The sequence below is a fragment of the Microcaecilia unicolor genome, chromosome 3, assembly GCF_901765095.1.
Source record: "Microcaecilia unicolor chromosome 3, aMicUni1.1, whole genome shotgun sequence".
Taxonomy (NCBI): Eukaryota; Metazoa; Chordata; class Amphibia; order Gymnophiona; family Siphonopidae; genus Microcaecilia; species Microcaecilia unicolor.
The window spans coordinates 52,682,538-52,702,565 of NC_044033.1; the positions used below are offsets into that span (position 1 = coordinate 52,682,538).

General features: G+C 41.0%; 1 protein-coding gene across 9 annotated transcripts in view; it reads right to left on the reverse strand.

Annotated features, from left to right (window-relative positions):
• The window catches only part of AFDN (afadin, adherens junction formation factor), a 414,469-nt gene that overhangs the window by 76,560 nt on the left and 317,881 nt on the right, over nt 1-20,028 (reverse strand). For all 9 annotated transcript variants that reach the window (XM_030195932.1, XM_030195930.1, XM_030195924.1 and 6 more), the window contains 3 exons: nt 17,501-17,566; nt 17,295-17,368; nt 2,995-3,113 (listed from right to left, as the gene is read on the reverse strand). In XM_030195932.1, the coding sequence (XP_030051792.1) occupies nt 2,995-3,113; nt 17,295-17,368; nt 17,501-17,566 (259 nt within the window). The remainder of the gene's footprint in view (nt 1-2,994; nt 3,114-17,294; nt 17,369-17,500; nt 17,567-20,028) is intronic.

Genomic DNA, 20,028 nt, shown 5'->3' on the forward strand with positions numbered 1-20,028 from the left:
CAGACCACAGACAAAAAACTGTGTAAGTCCCTGTTAGCGGGGCTGATGAATGAACTGTAGTAAAACCTTACATTGGCAATTCTGCAATTATAGTTTCTCTCACTCTTAATTCATCATTTGATACAGAATATCTTCTCTCGACATATTTGAGTCAGGCACAGTTTGGGGTTGGGTCAGCTGCTCAAGTGATCACATCTTTTCTGTCTCTTCTGACTAGTGTTTTTCAAGTAGCTTTCCTTTACCCTCTAGGAATCCACAACACCCAGTATTATTCAATCTCTTGTTAACCCCCTTAGTCAATGTAGTTCAAAACCTAGGACTCTGTGACTTCTACTTGAAGACAACATACAGATAATTGTCCACATAGAACCTGTTTTACCTGACATTCATCAGCTGGAGCAGCATTTAATTGCTGCACCTGAATGGCTGTCAAAACACAGATTGGTCCTTAACCTTGCAAAGGTTAAGGACATCCTCCATTGCCTCTTCTTGTCCCCATTATTCAGAGTACCTCTGATTCTTTATGATCACATTACTACATGCGGAAATGATCCATAGGAAGATCCTTTCTCAGAGATTTTTCCTTGCATCTGGAGATCTACATGTTCCTATATGGTAAAATTTACGCTTATAATAATCTCTTTTGCTTGAATCCTGCTAGACCAGTCCAGACTAGCGGGTTACGTTCACTTACCAGCAGATGGAGAGATTAAAAAGCCTAAACATTTTAATGACACCACCAGTATAACGTGGTATAGCTAAGACCCTGCCAGTATGCTAATGCTTAAACTATAAGTGACAGTGGAAACAGATAAAATACTTGAGGAAAAAAATATCTTTGGGGACATTTCTAAAGAAACCAGTGGCGGTCAAAGAACCCTCAGTCTTCCAGTGTGGATCCAGAGGGGATAGTAACTTTGGCTGGGCCACTTTGGAGGGAGCCTTGTCTTTCTCCCTCCATGAGGGAATAAGCTTTGGTACATTTCACTAATCAGGACTAGTCCACCAGGATTCAAGGAAAGGAAATTACATAAGAGTACATTTCACCTTCCTTATCCTGCTAGATGACTTCCGGGACATGAAAATGCCAGTCCAGATCCACCTGAGGAAGGGGATACAACTTATTCATTAATCTAGAACATCTGAGGATCAAATACAGGACATCCCATTCTGCAAAGACTACCTGTGGGAGTTCCGTGACAGGGAAAACCCCCTTCCTCTGGGGAAAGTTCTGCAGACTGTGATGAAGAGTCCCCCATGGGAAGGTCACCATCATCTATACTCCCTGCTCCCCAATGTTCTTTCATAGAAGCAAGGGTTGCACTAGAACTGAGCAGTGTCAGGATCCCCGACCTGGGGCACTTACTGTAACAAGAAGGCCCCATCAGACACCAAGATGATTGGGACTTAGATGCCCCACACAGGGTATGGGATTTGGTTAGCACTCCAAGAGAGACCAATAGAACTGTGGCCCTAGAAAAATTGCAGGTTTCTTTGTTGGCCTGCAGAACCAACCTTCTGCAGCATTGTTTTCTTTGGGGGGGGGGGGGAGAGGATGTGGCAATACCCTTATCCAGAAATGAGAAGACAAAAAAATCTCCATGAACCTGAACAAAATAGTAATCTGATGACAAAATGGCTGTCATTCCTGTTAAAAACTGAGGTACCATGGAGGGAACACAGCCCCCCCCCCCCCCGAATGCTGCTCCAATTACAGTATAAAAAGAGGGAGTGATGCCTCACCTCTTATGATGTAAGAAGTCTGAGAAATTCCCTAAATCTTATTTAGGCAGAAACAGCTGCTGCTGCTGCTATAATTTAATCACTCTGCACTGACCCACCTGACAAGAAACAACTTTTTTTTTGTCTTTACTCCCTTTGCAAGGGGGGAAAAAAATAACATTTTGCAGAGGAAGGAAAGGGTATGAAATATCCAGGTACCCCACCTTTCTGGTAAGCCCCTGGGCTACGGGAAGGAAAGCTAACCCCTCCAGACTCAACTAGGAAAAGGATCATAATCCAACTCCTGGAGCCCACACAGGGCAGCCTCAACCACTGGCTATAGCGTGGATCCATAGGAATCGGGTCTGTTACCTCAAATATCCTGCTGCACCAGTCCCATCTGCTGGAGGTAAAGACTGATAGGATCCTGGTTGCACCACCTGTTATACAAGTGATGTCATTAGAATTTTCAGATTTTTTTTCCTGCCTCCATCTGCTAATTGAACATAACCCACTAGTCTGGATTGGTCTAACAGGATAAAGAATTACATTTTTACTCCACTACTTAGATTATTTTAATTTTCTTTGTACTGGCTTTAAATTGTCCTCAGTCAGCTCTAGCTACTTCAAAATATTACAGTTAGACTGATAATTGAGGCTGCACCACTCCTAGCTGCCTAGAATTAACTCTCAATTCCTTTTTGTATTCTGTATAAGATTCTCTTGCTTCCACACAGGGCAATCTATTCAGGGTCCCGTGCTTTTTTGGCTTGTTTTTTGTTTCTGCTGTGGACAACATGGACTTTCCATTTCCAGTACGAGAACCAGTTGGTTTTTCCATCTATCTCCATCTTACCAAAATGCGATACCTCTCTGTGATAAACTCATCTAGACTACATTTTAAGGCTTACAAAAATGGTTATAGGACCTAAAAACTTGTACATTAATACAAAGTAGCATATAAAATACTTATATGAAAGTGCTTAGCTGGATTTCTTAACCATTTGTAGTTTAAGCCTTCAGTAATTAGTTTTGTTCTGGATGCTCCATGTCTGCTATTTTAATTTTTTATTTTACTTACTTACTTTTTTTTTTTTTACATTTGTAACTTGCCTATACCTAGTTACAATATAATTTGTTAAACTACAGAACTGTTATACTTATTTACACATATAATGAATCAGTCCTGTATCCTTCAAATACATCAATATAAAAGTAAAGTATGCAGATTGTAAAATTTACATCTATAAAAAAAAGCATATTTATATTTACCTCTTTGCATCATAGGTGATGGTTGGTTAAGCAAGGTGGCCAAACCATGATAAATTGCTCCTTGTTTTGCTACTTCTAGAGTTACCACAGATCCTGTTCTGGTCATTAATTCTGCCGCCCTGTAATGAGTTACAGAAACTGAAGGAATATAACCACCACATGGTAGTTTCACATTTCTGCTATTCTCAGTCATCACACCAAAAGTCAGCATTCAAATCTTAGTTTTCTCCAAAACAAACTATCTACAAACTGTGGCTCTTACTGTCTGTTACCAATAGTATTATTATTATTATTATTATTTATTGCATTTGTACCCCACATTATCCCACCTTTTTGCAGGCTCAATGTGGCTTACAGAGTGTTATGATGATGCAGTCATTACATTATCTTAAATACATTCAATAATCGGTTGAAGGTGTATGGTTTAGATGTAAGGTGCTAGGTAAGGTATTGTGAAAGGTGTTTTGATCCACCTGAGTAATTTGAGAATGGTTTATTAGGATGTATTTAGTAGGCTTTGTTGAAGAGATGTGTCTTCAAAGCTTTGCGAAAGTTGGTTAGATTGTCCATAGTTTTCAGGGCCATGGGTAGTGCGTTCCAGATCTGTGTGCTTTTATACACAAAAGTAGTAGCGTATGCCTGTTTGTATTTAATTCCTTTGCAGCTGGGGAAGTTCAGATTGAGGAATTTGCGGGCCGATTTTTTGTAGAATTTTAGTAGATATTGGGGCTCAATTTTGAAACAGAAAAACATTGTAAAAGTGGCATAAAGCAGCATTTGGACATTTTGTTGACAAAATGTTCAAATCACTCTTTTCCAAAACTTATTTAGCAGACATTTATCTATGCATTTTGTCTGTGATATGTCTAAATCACAAAGGGGTGTGTTAAAGGAAGGATTAAGGCATTCCTAACACTGGACATTTTAATGCCACAATGGAACAAAACAAAAATGTCCAGGACTAAAACTAAAGTATCCTCGAACATTGAAGATATTGATGTCATGCACGCCTTGAGACAGCCCACGGTAGCGAAACTCTGGCCATAGTTGATGTGACTGACCCATTCTGCATGTTGTGTTCACTATTTGAAAGTTTTAAGTAATTTCTTACACTTTTCGGATCCACGAACTGTTACTCCAGTGAAGTTTTAGCAACAAACCGTATAAGAGATAAGGGTTTTTTTATGCCGATGGAAGAAATTGGACCCATGTTATTTCCTCCATACCCTATTTCAAAAAAATATGTAGGGTGGAGGTTGGGGTACAGAGGCTTTTTCCCTCTCTCAATTATTTTGTTGCACTTCATAGGCATAAAGTGCTATACAAAGTATCTTGCAATTTATTCAAGAGAGTTCTTTGCATTTTAGGACTAAAACTAAGACATTTTGAGCTAGACCAGTTTTAATGACGACTAAGCCACAAAAAAGTGCCCTAAATGACCAGATGACCACTGGAGGAATGGAGGAATAAAGGAATGACCCCCCCCCCCCTTTACTCTCCCAGTGGTCACTGAAGTGTGAGCCCTCCAAAACCCTACTGTACCCACATATAGGTGACACCTGCAGCCTTAAGGGCTACTGAACTGGTGTACAGTTCAGTACAGTAGGTTTTTGGAGGACTAAGGGGGTAAGAGTGAGATGTGTACCTGGGAGCTTTTATGTGAAGTCCACTGCAGTACCCCCTAGGGTGCCGCACTGCTCTGCTGAGATGGTTGTGTGGCCAGTCTACTATGAATGCTGGCTCCTACATCCCAATGGCTTGATTTTGTGCGTTTTTCACTTGGATTTTTTATTTCCCCCGAAAATGAACAAAAAGAAATGCACAGAGCACAAAAACATCTAGCAACTGGCTATTTTTAAAAAAGATAGTAGTCTTGCTCATTTTGAAAATCACTATTTGCTATTTCTGGACATTTTGAGAAAAACGTCCAAAGTCGGACTTTGTCATATCGTAAATGCACCTCATTATAAAGCAGCTTGTAGCCACTACAGGGTATAAAAGAACTAATGAATTAACACTGATATAATCCCTCACTACTTCCCCCAGATGCAGGATCATTTGATAAAGATCAGTTTGTAATTGCTATAAAGATAAATACTGGGGTCCCTATGTTACAATGTTTTGAAGTTGGTCAAATGGATGGCAGCAGCCCCAAGTTTAACTCTTGGATGAAGGTGAGGAAGCTGCAGTCAGTGCCCACTGACCCCAAGGGTGCCTGCACATAAGTATTAGGTAAGATAGGGAGCTGATGACTATCCCTCTTGACCAAGTGTGTCACTTCAGTAGTCACAGCAAAGGGTGGGGATAAGAGACACGAGGGTGAACAAAGCACTCAAGAAAGCCGATAGAACTGAATGCAGGTGAATAGGTAAAAGTGAAATAAGAATTTTAAAAAATGATTTCATCTGAAAAGAAAGTAATCGCTCTTAATTTCTCTTCAGCTTCTGTCACTGAAAACAAATACTTGTTAATAGATTATGACAAAAAGAAATGCTCTCAATATGTCAATTTTAAATCGATGTCCATGTACCATGTTTTCAGTCACCTTTCTTATAAATAAAACAGACCTAACAGTGGTTTAGGCAATCCTGTATGTTTCACCGCATCTCTAAGTGAACAGACGCTGACACAACCGCTACAACTTACAAAATTAAACATGACAACTTTATGCAAATTTAAAGCATAATTGCATTTTTAGCTGATTTTAACAGATTGAAAAAATATGGAAGCATAAAAATTTGGACATCCTTACAATTTTTTTCCCTCACAAGTTGTTAATAAGGAGCAAAAACTGACTTCAGCCTTCTTTAGATTAAGTCTCACTTCTCAGCTTGTAATTTAATTTCCAAATGCAAATTCATTTTAAGTTTTTCAACAGTACAGAGCCAATTACAACATTCTTTTTTCAACCACCTCAGGTCATTCCAATCAGCTGTGTGAGGGTTTGAAACTGAAGAAAAATCAAACTTACAAAAAAATCTCTACGTGGAACTGCTGTTGAAGTCAGGCAAGAACTGGAAGAGCAAGAAAAATTTCTGACAGAACTGTCAAAAATTGGTCGGATCTGCAAAACTCACTGAAAGATCACTGCAAAAAAAACCTGCTGTAAAATTTAGCTGACACTGTAGTAGTTGTCCACTGGTACAGAGTACAGCATTACCCAAGTATGATCTCCATGGGAGCTGTCACATCACAAACGTTACCTGCTCAAATCCAGTCCTCAAAGACCACAATTCAGCCTGGGTTTCAGGATTTCCACAATGACTATGTATGAGATCTATCTGCATTCAATGGAAGCTGTGTTGGGTGTTTAACATGTTTTTAATAAGGGCTAACTGCTAAGTTGAACACTTTGCCCAGAAATTCCTATTAAGGAGACTGTGTCTTGCAGTTAATACATAAGTTGCTAATGCGTGTTAAGTGCTAACACAAAAATAAGGTTGAGTTAGCTAAATCCTCATACAGGAGGTCTACATGTGCAATGAAGCAAAAGTGCTAATGCTCCAGATCCCACCACTGAGATTTATTTGTTACATTTGTATCCCACATTTTCCCACCTATTTGCAGGCTCAATGTGGCTTACCTTATACCGGAACTGGCGAACGCCGTTTCGGTACTAACAGTTACATAGTGATGTTATGGTAGAATAAGGTTCATGTGGAGTTGCTGGCATAATCCATAGACTCATCCCTCAACTGGGTTCCCATACTATGTTGAAAATAGGTCTGTGCACAATACTGTCCTGCAGACCATAGTAACATAGTAGATGACGGCAGAAAAAGACCTGCACGGTCCATCCAGCCTGCCCAACAAGACAAACTCATATGTACTAGTTTTTGTGTATATCTTACCTTGATTTGTAACTGTCATTTTCAGGGCACAGACCGTACAAGTCTGCCCAGCACTATCCCCACCTCCCACCACCGGCTCTGGAACAGACGAATCTGAGACTCAAGCAAAGTGTTCTGAGGAGAGGGCTTTGGCCATAAGTGACCCCTGGGGAACTCCACTGAAAACCCCCAAGATCACACTAAAGCCACACCACAGGGACATGAAGAATATACAACTAACAGAAACAGGGCAAGCTTGTTATAGTGGTATTAATATCTTGCTTGCAGCCTGCTCCGTGAGAGAGCAGGCCAGGAGTGCAGCTTACAAGGCCCCAAGAACACATGAAAGCAAGCAACAAGATGGGTGAGAGAGATGTGGAATCTGAAATGTGTGACTTTTTTAAAAACTAATCATCTTGTGGTTATAACCTCCCAAAGTATAGAATTTTAGGCAAAGGTTATCAGAACTTGAGACTTGTTCACATGAGAGACCTTAACAGGACTTTACTAAGCTTCTTGTCAAATATGCTAGTACACATGTACATAAGTGCATAAGTATTGCCACACTGGGACAGACAGAAGGTCCATCAAGCCCAGCATCCTGTTTCCAACAGTGGCAATCCAGTAGGCAAGATCCTAAAACAGTATAATACATTTTATGCTGCTTATTCAACAAATAAGCTGTGGATTTTCTCCAAGTCCATGTTAATAATGGTCTATGAACCTTTCCTTTAGGAAGACATCCAAACCTTTTTTAAACCCTGCTAAGCTAATCAATTTTACTACATTCTCTGGCAACAAATTCCAGAGTTTAATTAAACTTTGACTGAAGAAATATTTTCTCTGATTTTGGTTTTAAATTTACTACTTTCTAGTTTCATTGCGTGCCCCCCACTCCTAGTATTTTTGGAAAGACTAAACAAGCGATTCATGTCTACCCATTCCACTCCACTCATTTTATAGACCTCTATCATATCTCCCCTCAGCAGTCTTTTTTCCAAGCTGAAGAGCCCTAGCCGCTTTACCCTTTCCTCATAGGGAAATTGTCCCAACCCCTATATCATTTTCGTCGCCCTTCTCTGTACCTTTTCTAATTCTACTATAACTTCTTTTGAGATGCGGTGACCAGAATTAAACACAATATTTGAGGTGCGGTCACACCATGGAGCGATACAAAGGCATTATAATATCCTCATTTTTGTTTTCCATTCCTTTTCTAATAATACCTAACATTCTATTTGCTTTCTTAGCCGCCGCTGCACACTGAGCAGAGGGTTTTAACGTATTATCAACGATGACATGTAGATCCATTCCTGGTCGGTGACTCCTAATGTGGAGCCTTGCATTACATAATTATAATTCGGGTTCCTCTTTCCCACATGCAGCACTTTGCACTTGCTCACATTAAACGTCATTTGCCATTTGGATGTCCGGTCTCCTAGTCTTAAGGTCCTCTTGTAATTTTTCACAATCCTCTTGCGATTTAACAACTTTGAATAACTTTGTGTCGTCGGGAAATTTAAGTACCTCACCAGTTACTCCCATCTCTAGGTCATTTATAAATGTTAAAAAGCTGCTGTCCCAGCACAGACCCCTGGGGTCCCCATTATCTACCCCTTCTCCATTGAGAATACTGATCATTTAACCATGTTTTCTATCTTTTAACCAACAAGAAGACACTACCCTCCTATTCCATGACTCTCCAATTTCTTCTGGAATCTTTCACGAGGTACTTTGTCAAATGCCTTTGGAAAATCCAGGTACACAATATCGACCAGCTCACCTTTATCCACACGTTTGTTCACCCCTTCAAAGAAATGTAATACAAAACAGACCCCTGCATGAAGAGAAAACAGAAAATAGAAAACAGACCCCTGATTTCAAGCCTCATGTCTGGGCATGGAACTCCAACAGCGCCCGGACTGGGGAGACTCACATGGTCTTGTATAAAAATGCTACAGCTATGAGCCTTGGTCCCCTGCCTAGACTTTGGTTCAGGCTCTAAAATGAGGGAAAAGCTTACAGGCCTGTGTGGCTCTTGCTTGAACTCCCAGTGTTGGAGCTCTAAAGAGAACAACAGGAAACACAAAGGTGAGGGTCCAAAGGACAGAGTGACATTGTGGTCAGCAACGTTGTGAGAAAGGAAAGGTATAGCTAGATGCAGGGTCTTGCTTAAGATTTGTGGTCAAGCGAGCTAAAGACAAAACCATGTTAGTAAGATAAAAGCTACTCATTAGCATGAGCCAATCAGTGACAACCATGACATTAGCATAGATCCAATCAGGTATATCTACTGTCATATTATCCATATCCTGAGGGCACCTATAAAAAGCACAGTATTTCCTGGTTTAAGTTAGAGAGAAGGGTTGCCACTCTCTCTCTCCAAGGGAAACCAATGTGACCAGCAGAATTGACAAATTACCTAATTGCTTTCCCTTGTAAAACCTTTAATTGGTAAAAGAAATTATAAAAGATTAAGATTCAGATAGCACCTGTTTGCAGCTGGATTATTATATTCCTATAACTAATTGATTGTACCTGCCTGTTGTCAATCACTGACTTGACTTGTATCTTGGCAAATAAACTCCTCATCCCAAATGATGTTCTGTGGGCTTCACTTAATGATCAAAGGCTGTAAGTATAAGTGCTTCTGCTCTATCAGGCTCTCTTTCGCTGCATTGTATAACATGTAGCCTAAATCCAGTTTGTCATAAGGCTGGTATCTTTTCCTTGCCAGTGCGGGTCCCTTAGAACTGATGTCTCTCTCAGTGGCAATTCCTTTTAGAACTTCACAACTTCTTGATTACTTCAGTACTAGTGAATTATTCTATTTAGAGATGGAGTTAGATTTGAGGTTAATCCAGCCTTCTCTCTGCCACTGGACAGCTGAGCTCCAGTACCAGACAGAACCTAGGGGTCTCTGAACCCTAAATTAAAACAGTCTACAAGGCCCAGGGCAACCTGCACTGCTCCACTGGAGCTGCTCATTGTCTTTTATGAAAAACTCAAGAGCTCAAATTTTAATAGGCTTGTAAAAGGACAACCAGAAAGCAGCGCCTCCAGAGGAGATTATACAGGGAGATAACATATAAGCACATGGGCTACTGTTCTAGGTATAACCTAAGAGACCTGTAGAAGATGCCACCCTAAAAGAACATAAAATCAAGACACTTTGGCATCAGGAGAATGGTGTTGCCCTCCACCTATGCTATTTCCCAAGACCAAGGACTTCCTCAAGCAGCAGCCATAGCCTCTGAAACTAGGACTGAAGACTTTACATTTACAAAAGCATAGAGTCCCATGCTCGCCAAACTGTAGGCCTGGCCAAGCTGCCCTGTAAGGACTTTCACAAAGGTCCCTTCTGAACTTTCTTGACCATATTCTCCTAGAACCCAGGGCACTGGGTGTGGTCAAGAGAAAAGAGGATGAAGCTGACAGGCAAGGTCCAAGGTACTGTACCCTGGAAAAATGGAAGTAAACTCCTGGAGAGAGTACCCTGCCAAAAAGAGGGAACTGACTGCAGACTGCCAAATATACAGGAAGTCAACCTCCAGAAACTGTAAGTTTAAGCACAGACCTTTTGGATCAATCAACAGAGTAATTACAATGGCTAAGTACATAAAACATCACAGGCTACCCTTGACAGCAGTGCTACTACCCCCGAAACAGAAGTGTAAAGCGAATTCTTGAAGAACACTGCCAAACAGAGTCGCATACAACCAAGAACCCGAAATCCCTGTAGTTGACAGCAGCTAATTGCTTGTGGCCCTTAAATAGGAAGAGAATGCCTGCCTTAGGGGAGGGGACTGGAATCCGATTGAGAGGGGGACTCAGAATATTCTACCAGGCAGCCTTGGAAAGTACCCTGGGAAATAAAGGAAGCTCCATACCTCACCAGCACTTCCCTGGCAAACAGGAAGATTTGCCAAAAGGGCCGACAGCCTAGAGTACTTGAACAGGATCTCCCTCTATACCTTCAAGGTCACTAAGATCCTCTTAAGGAGTTTCCCTAACTACACCCTCACCAAAGTGCATCACACGATGTGATACCTGAAAGTGAGCCTTCTTCAGAGTAGCCCCCACATTCTGGAATGCACTCCCTGAAAAGCTTTGCTTAACACAAGACTATCTGTACTTTAGGAAGCAGGTGAAAGTTTGGCTCTTCAACCAGGCCTTTAACGAAAGTAGTAAATGACACCGGGTACACATACTACAGCAGGACATGTTTTTTTTAATTTATATTTAATTTATATTTATTAACATTTTCCATTATTTTACAAGACAATCCACTTGTTCAGGAAAAGTATATGATTATTTACAAAATTGTAAAATAATAATAAGAACAAGAAAAAATAAGTGAGGCCAAGCATCACAGTAAGAAACTATACTCAAGTCCATAACTGTGATCCAAGATTTCAGGAAATTATTGGAGACAATATAAGGATTTAACAGAAAGGGAAAATTATACAAATATTGTTAAGTGGAGCAAACATATAGCTTAACGTTTATCCATTTTCGCCGAGGTTATGAGTGAGGATACATGAGACGGTTCTGTAAATACATATTTTTTCTCCCCAAGCCTGATTATACACTTGCAGGGGTATCTTAAAAAAAAGGCACCCCCCAAGTGCAGAATTTCAGGCCTGAGGAGAAGGAATTGTTTCCTTCGTCGTCGAGTCTCCTTAGAGACATCAGGAAAAAGTAAAATTTTTAAACCCAAAAAGGGTTTATCTCTATTACGGAAAAACAAACGAAAGATCCAATTCTTATCTGGTAGTAATGCAACTGTAGCCACCAATGTAGCCGCAGTTGCCAATTCGGTATCCGAAGTCTCAAGCAAGAGAGAGACATCAATCGGAGCTTCGGGTTGAGAGGTTCCTTTCCCTGGGATATAGTAAACCATAGTCATTGGAGGCAAATTCTGTTCAGGAATTAATAGGTTTTCACGCATATAGCGCTTCAGCATATCTATAGGAGTAACATTTTGAAGTCTGGGAAAATTGACAAATCTTAGGTTATGATTTTTAGTATAATTGTCAAAGGATTCCATTTTGTCTCTAAGATTTGTCAAATCTTTTACCATAGTGGGTTGTAACGTTTCAAGCTTCATAATTCTCTGATCCAAATTGAGAAATTTTCCATCCAAATCTTTAATCTGTTGTTCTTGTACCCCTAAGTTATTTTCCAGAATTTTAATTTTAGGTTGAAAGTCATTTATCTGTTTAAGGAAAACTTGTCCCAGATTGGACACCAAATCCCACAAAGCTTCTAGTGTCACATCCTTTGGTCTAGTAATAAATTCTTTAGGTAATTCAAACCTTACAGGCTGGTCTCCGTCTTCACTCAGTCCCTCGGCGTCTCTCCCCTCAGTTTGCAGCGTTTCCGCAAGCAAACCGCTCTCCAGTCCCGCCTCTATAGTAAGGGAGGCTTCGATTCGGCGTTCTTCTGGGCCCCTGACCTCTCCAGGAGTGGACCCCGTCGAATCCAAGAGAAAGGAACTGGCGCCTATCGGCTGGGGAGGAGGAGTACGTTCGGCGGGGCTAAGGGTCACTTCAAGACCAGAGAGCGCCGAAGTCTCCGTTTCGCCGGCGCGAACCTCTGGCAGCAAACCGCCGTCTCGGTGAACTCCTTGTGATCTCAGGTATCGATCCAACGGACCAGGTAATGAGGGGGTAAGCGGGGAAGCCCTACCCGCTATTCTCCCTCTTCGTTTCGGCATTTCTCAGGAGCGTGAGTCACAGCAACCTAACAATTTGCGGCCATCTTGGATCAGCAGGACATGTTTATCCACTCCAACCCTAGCTAAGATGTTCAAGCAACTTTATTTAAATTAGTCCCTTATTTTCTTACTCCTGTTACATCTTTGCGTACACCTCATGCTATTAAAATGTTTTATTGTGTATTGTATTGACATTGTAATGTAGCATACTATGCCATACTTTGTATTGTTTGAATATTTTTATTGCTTATGTTTGACTACTTCTTGCTGTACACTGCCTTGAGTGAATTCCTTCAAAAAGGCGGTAAATAAATCCTAATAAATAAAATAAATAAATTAGCTCTCTTGAAAAAGACACACCACTACCCCATCCAAGTGCTGGAGGACTCCACTCATGCCTGTTTAAGACCATTCTCTTCCATGTAGCCCATCTGCATTGTATATAGGCAGCTGAAAGATTAGAGCCCCCCCCCCCTCCCCCAGATATTTTAATTATTCACCAGAAAAATCCCTGACCAACACAGACCTCTGCCATTGTGGTGTGCTAGACAAGGTTATCAACTCAGGAATGCAGACCTTTTATTGCTCCCTGTATCAGGGAGAACTTAAAAACAATAGGCACCAGACACAAGTAGGAACTAACTGACCGACTGTGTTTTGCTGTCAGGGTTTCCTGGGAATCAAACTCACTGTCTCATGCTCTATGTACAGGAGATTTGCAGCTGAGCCATAGAAGTTGCCTAGAATTTAAATACAAATTCCGATCATTAGCCATCCCATATCCCCCTGTGAATCACTTTAGTAGAGGAACCCCCTACACCCACAGAACAGAGGTATCCAAAGGCTCCTGGGGATTCACCATCCTTCAAAGCCATTTGAGTTGCAATCCTACAGAGGGATGCACCCTGCTGTGTTCTCCATGGGCAGAAGAACCCCAGAATGACACATGTGAGGGAATGTCGGCCTCTCACACAACTCCAACAAAAACAGAAAAAAACCCAAACAATTTCACAAAAATCAAAGCAAACAAAGGAGGGTGGGAATGACCAATGCAATGAGTCAAGGCAAAAGCATAAGTCCTTTATTTATATACACTAGCGTTTACTTGGAGACAGCATATCAACAGAAAGCAGCAGGCTTCACTTGCAGGGGGACTCAACCCGCTCCGTGTTTCGGCTTATGCCTTCAACAGGAGTCTTTACAAACATCACACAGAAAAAAAAATAATTTTTATATATATATATATATATATAATTATTAAGCATTTACTATTAGTGTTGCCACTATACAGCGGGTTTCAGACTAAAATACAGCCAGAAAAGAATTAAATTGATAGGACAGGGAGAAACAATAGGGATAGAACAGAATAATTCAGGAGATAGGAGAGAAAATCCATGGCAGACACACTGTCACCCCGAAACCCCAACACTGAATATTTATTCTTTGTTAAATTGAACCATGAAGTAATGAGTATTCAAACCTATTTTAAATTTTGCAAAAGAAAGTTCAGTCCAGGTGTGCAATACCAGGCATATACTTGTAAAATAAATGAAACAATGATAGAAATATAAAAAGAAGGGGTGACAAAGCAACAAAGCATGCCTACTAAGAAAAAAAAGTGTACATAAGCCTGGATTGGTATACACACGTGCATCAAGAACTAGTGATATACTGTGTTAATAGTATACTACACAGACCTTGTTGAATCCCCTTTCAAGTGAAGCCTGCTGCTTTCTTCCTCATTTAGGCTACTGCAATATGTTTCTGGATATTAATTTCATTTATTCCAAAAAGTTACAACTTATTCAAAATACATCAGGTAGATTAATTTTCAAACTGACTCGATATAGTAGTGTTTCATTGTATATTGCCAAACTACATTGGCTTCCTATTAATGAAAGGATTATGTTTAAAGCGGCTTGCTTATTTTGCTGGGTATTACATGGGTTCACCTCTCAATTACTTATCAAAATGGTTTTTCATCTCGTTAATGCAATCGATTGACACTATGTCCGCCTCCTTTTAAGATTGTTCACTTTCCTAGAATTACTAATACTATTTATTCTTTTAAGGTAGTTTCTTATGGAGTTCTTTTCTGACTTGTATTAGAACAGAGAGGAATTACCCTGTATTTAGGAGGAAGACTAAGACATTTTTGTATCCTAGCAATACTATTTAGGAAGGATAGAGATGGTCATAGAGGTGGCGGAGTAGCTCTGTATGTGAGAAATGAAATCGCAGTGACTGAAATGCCAGGGGCCTGGGGAAAGATAGAAGCGATATGGATCACCTTGAAAAGAGATGGAATCTCTGCCACATGGGTGTTGTCTACAGACCTCTGGAGACAATCAGAGGAACTAGATAAAGATCTGGTAACAGATATCCAAAAGCTGGGAAAGAAAAGAGATGCTCTTGATGGGAGATTTCAACCTGCTGGATGTTGATTGGAAAGTTCCATCTGTGGAATCAGAAAGAAGTAGAGAGGTCATGGATGCCTTTCAAAGTGCTCTGCTCAGGCAAATGGTGACAGAACCCATGAGGGACGGAGCGACGCTGGATCTGGTGCTGACAAATGGGAAAAGTGTGTCTAATGTCTGAGTGGGTGCCCACCTAGGCAGCAGTGATCATCAAATAGGTTGGTTTTATATAACAGCTAAAGGGGAGGGCAGCCACTCAAAACTCAAAGCCCTGGATTTCAAATATATTGAATTTAGTAAAATGGGAGAATTCTTGAAGAGTGAGATGATAGGTTGGGAGGATATACAAGACGTGGAACGGTATTGGTCCAGACTGAAAGGAGATATAAATATCACTAACAACCTTTATGTAAGTAGAGTAAATAAAAGCAAGAGAAAAAGGAAACCGATATAGTTCTCCAAGCAAGTGGATGAGAAAGAGAGTAGAGTTGGCATTCATGAAATACAGAAAAACTCAAGAAGAGGTCCACAGAGGAATACTGGATGAAACTGAAAGAAGCCAACAGATATACGTCTGGCGAAAGCGCAGGCAGAAGAACAAATGGCTAGAAATGTAAGAAGGAGCGACAAGAATTTTTTCAGGTACATTAAAGAAAGGAGGAAGACTAAAACTGGAATTTGTGAAACTGAAAGATGCTGTGAACAGCTATGTGGATAATGATGAGGAAAAAGCAAACTTGCTAAATAAATACTTCTGTTCTGTGTTCATGGAAGAAAATCCTGGAGGAGGTCCACAATTGACTGGCAAAGGTACATATGAGAATGGAGCGAATATAGCACTATTCACGGAAAAAAGTGTTTATGAACAACTTGAAAATGTAAAGGTGTACAAAGCCATGGGATCTGGCAGGATCCATCCCAGGATACTGAGGGAGTTCAGAGAGGTTCTGGTGGGTCCTCTTAAAGATTTGTTTAATAAATCCTTGGAGATGGGGGAGGTTCTATGGAATTGGAGAAGAGCAGATGTGGTCTCCACAAAAGTTGTGACAAAGAAGATGGAAACTACAAGACGGTAAAGCCTTTTTAAAAAAATGTGCATCCCTCAGGCCCGAGCCTATCCTGGGGAACAAACGCAAACCCAAAGGGAACTACTGTCACAGAGTGACAGAAAACACCAAAATATACCACAAGGTCTACCCCAATGCATGTGCAAACCAGCAAGGCCAGCCTCTTGACCAGCATCAATGGAAATGGCAAAAACAAATGACCAAAAAGGGCACCCCAAGACTACTGCAATACTAGCTGAATGTAGAGCCACCCGAGCTGATACTGCCATTGGCCCTGGGAGCCACCAAGAACACAGCTCTCTATATGTGGTGCTGACATTCTCCTCCACAATGCTGCTAGCTGCTGCAGCAATGCATCTGACTCAACAGGCATGGCAGAAGCTACCTCTCCCATGGCTTGCCACAATATAGATTGGTTGCCTTTGGACCACCCCTTTCCAAAAGACAGTGCGCCTGGGATCACATCTCTGCATTTTTCTCCCTTGAAGCCCTTGACTATGCCTAAACAAACCTGAGCCTTAGTCTAAATAGACCCGACATGCCAGGGCTTCATTTGCCACTGAACCAGCTAAGAAACAAGAGAAAGACATCCCACTGTTATTCACTGCTGCTAACCGCAGACTGTGGAGCAGCTGCCAGCTACCACCTCACCTGGCCAAGCCTTAGAGGACAAAGCATGGGGCTCCTAGACTGCCTCCTGGTCTCAGCTCTGCAGGACCAGGACCTCACCAAGCGAAGGCTGATGTCTTGGGGGCTTCCAGTGAGAACGTTCCCTGCTCAATCAGAGGAAAAGTTCATAAAAGGATCCCTGACAGCTCATGTGGCCAAGGACTCTACAATGAGGCCATAGCCTTTGACCCAAGAAGTCTGGCCCAACAACTTAAAAAAAAAAGAGGAAATTTCATTCTGCTGCACCAATCCATCCATCATATGCTAAAGGCAGAGAAATACTGACAAATTCCAGGGTTACACACCTTGTAATGGTGGCGACATCACTGAATAGTCAATGTTCTCTGTCTCCATCAATGGGTAGGGGGTCTTAACCCACTCATCTGGAATGGTCTAGCAGGATAAGGAATGGTAATAGTGCATTAAAATTGAGAAATTTCTTTTATTTTGCACCACACAGGGATTGTGTCAGCTTCTCTTCACTAGTTTCATTAATACATACAAGATACTTAAGTTTTTGCACACAACTGTATAAATTTATATTCTACTTAAGACACTATATCTGGTACAGGTACTAGTGCACATGACAAGAATTTACCTTTCTTGGGACAATCCCACCAAACTTCGGCCGTCTACACTAAGTAATTGATCTCCAGCTGATAAACGGCCATCCTAGTCACATAAACAAAAGGAAAGTTTACACCAGCTGTTTACATCAGATGACACTGAAAGATGCACTTTTTTAAATCATAGCTTTAAAACTATAGCTTTTAATAGTGATTGTTATTTTAAAATATTACAAACCACTTCTGCAGCTCCTCCTTTCACCACTGATTTGATATAGATACCCAACTTCTCCTGGCCTGCACCCTGAAAAATTAAAGGTAAAAACTGATTAAACAAACAAATCTATATTCTTCAAATGAAGCCACCAGAGACTTTTTCTGTAGCCATATAACTATCTGAAAACTCCCTGGCCTAATTACTTCCACCTCTATGAATTTAAAAACAGGACATACTGCTGTGCAGACCTTTATCAGGAAGTCACATGGATACCAACAGATGCTTGAATTAAGTGAGGACAACATGCATAAATGTAGGACAGAATCAGTACTTTAAGCATTTTAGCAGAGGCATGAACATAAGAATATGGGAAGTTAACCCATGCTGAGTCACACCAAGATACCATGGGGCCAACATTCTGTCTTTGACACAAGTACCTGACAGGTCCCAAAAAAATACAATCTAGTTCTAATAGTTCATTTACAAAGATACATAATGATTTTAAGAAGACTACATGGCTAATATGGTCTAATTTTCTTTTAAGGTTAGAAGGAAATATGTTTGCATGGTTTTGTTCCATTTTGATTCAGCAACATTTTTTTGTGTATGACAGTTCAGACAAGTATATGTAATTTAATACTGTGGTTACTTTGGGTAAATCAAGGTTCAGCACCATCAGATATGTTGAAAGAAAGAAAAAGTATTTATATGGCTCCCATTTGTAAACTGCTTTCACGTTTAGGGTTGAACTACAGGCTTTATACTAATGATCTAGAGGGGTTGCACATGAGGTCAGAGAGATGATTAAATGTTACCTCAGCTAGGGTAGAAGTGGATAAACAACACGTTCTGCTGCAGTATGTGCCGCGTGTGTCTGTGTGTGCGCGCGTGTAAGAGAGAGAGATGACTAAGAATTTAGCTACTTCTTCCATTAAAGACATGGTTGAAGAGCCAAGCTTTCACCTGCTTCCTGAAGTACAGATAGTCTTGTGTTAAGCGGAGTCTTTCAGGTAGTGCGTTCCAGAGGATGGGGCTACTCCGGAGAAGGCTCGCTTGTGGGTATCACATCATGTAATGACTTTTGGAGAGAGTGTGGTTAGGGATACCCCTTGGGAGGACTTTAGTGTCCTTCGAGATATGTAGAGGGTCATCCTGTTCTTCAAGTACTTGGGGGCCATTTCCTTTAAGGGCCTTGAAGATCAGAGTTTTAAATTTAGCCCTGTACTGTAAGCCAATGAAGTTTATGCAAAAATAATATGATTTGGTCACATCGCTTGCAACCTTCTATGAGTCTTGCTGCAGCATTCTGAATCATTTGGAGCAGGTGCAGACCCTTTGTAGTCAGACCACTGTAGAATGCATTACACTAATCCAATTTTGATTTTATCATGGCATGAACAACTGGGATAAGATTTACCTTCACGATGTAAGGACAGAGGCAGCATAGCTGTCACAAATAGTAGAAGCAGCTCTTGAAGGTTGTTTGGATTTGAGGAATCAAGAGTAAGTGTTGAATATAACTGTACTCCAAGGTTCCTGACTTGGGATTTGAGGGGGAGTTAGTACTTCCCAAAAGAGATTTTGATGTCAGAAACATGTCCACTTATGTTAGGGGCCCAGAGAAGCTCGGTTTTACTTGGGTTCAGGCAACGGTTGTTGTGCTTAGCCCATTCTTGAATTGATGTTAGGCAGGTAATCAGTTTATTCAAGGATGTGGGCAAGTCAGGTTCAATGGATATGTGGAGCTGTATGTCATCCATGTAGATGTAGAATTGAGTGTCCATTGACCGAAATCAGCTTGGCTAGAGGCTTGAAGTAGATATTGAACAGAATGGGTGACAATATCAATCCTTGTGCTCATGGTGGTGCCAAACATTATGGATTGTTGCCTGTCTGACAGATAGGATCTGAACTACGCAAGTACTGTTCCACTGAAACCCATTTCTCCCAGTCGTGCTAGCATATCATAATCCACAGTGTCAAAAGCTGCTTAGAAATCTAGCACTAGGTTTCTGTGAAGATCATCTAGTAGGAGATACGAGGACTGTTTCTGTTCCATAACCAGGTCTGAGAATCCAACATGGATCTAGCCAGTTTCTCTCCTCTAGCCAATCATGAGTTGAACACAGACTGTTGGATACTGGCCGGTAACTTTCAAGTTTGTCATGGTCAAGGTTGTTTTTCTTCAGCAAAGTGTGAACCACTGCCCTCTTTAATGTTGTTGGTAGTTGTCCATCAGAAAGAGAGGAGTTCACAATTTTAGTAGCACTTTCTATGAGGCCCAAACTTGCTGCACTATCTTTGATGGGCAGGGGTTGAGGGCGCAGATAATTGGGTCAAAAGTCTCTTAGGATTTTGTCAAGGCTGTCCCCTGTTATTGGGTTAAAAGTGTCCCATATGTCTCTGTTAAGAGGAGGCGAGTTTGTGCACTCCTGGTTAACTGATTTGAGGCTGTGTGGGATTGCCTGTAAATCCTGGTGGCGGTTTTATTTTGTTGGCAAAGTAAGCAGCAAAATCAATGCAGTTCAGTTTTGACTAGGAAGGTTGGT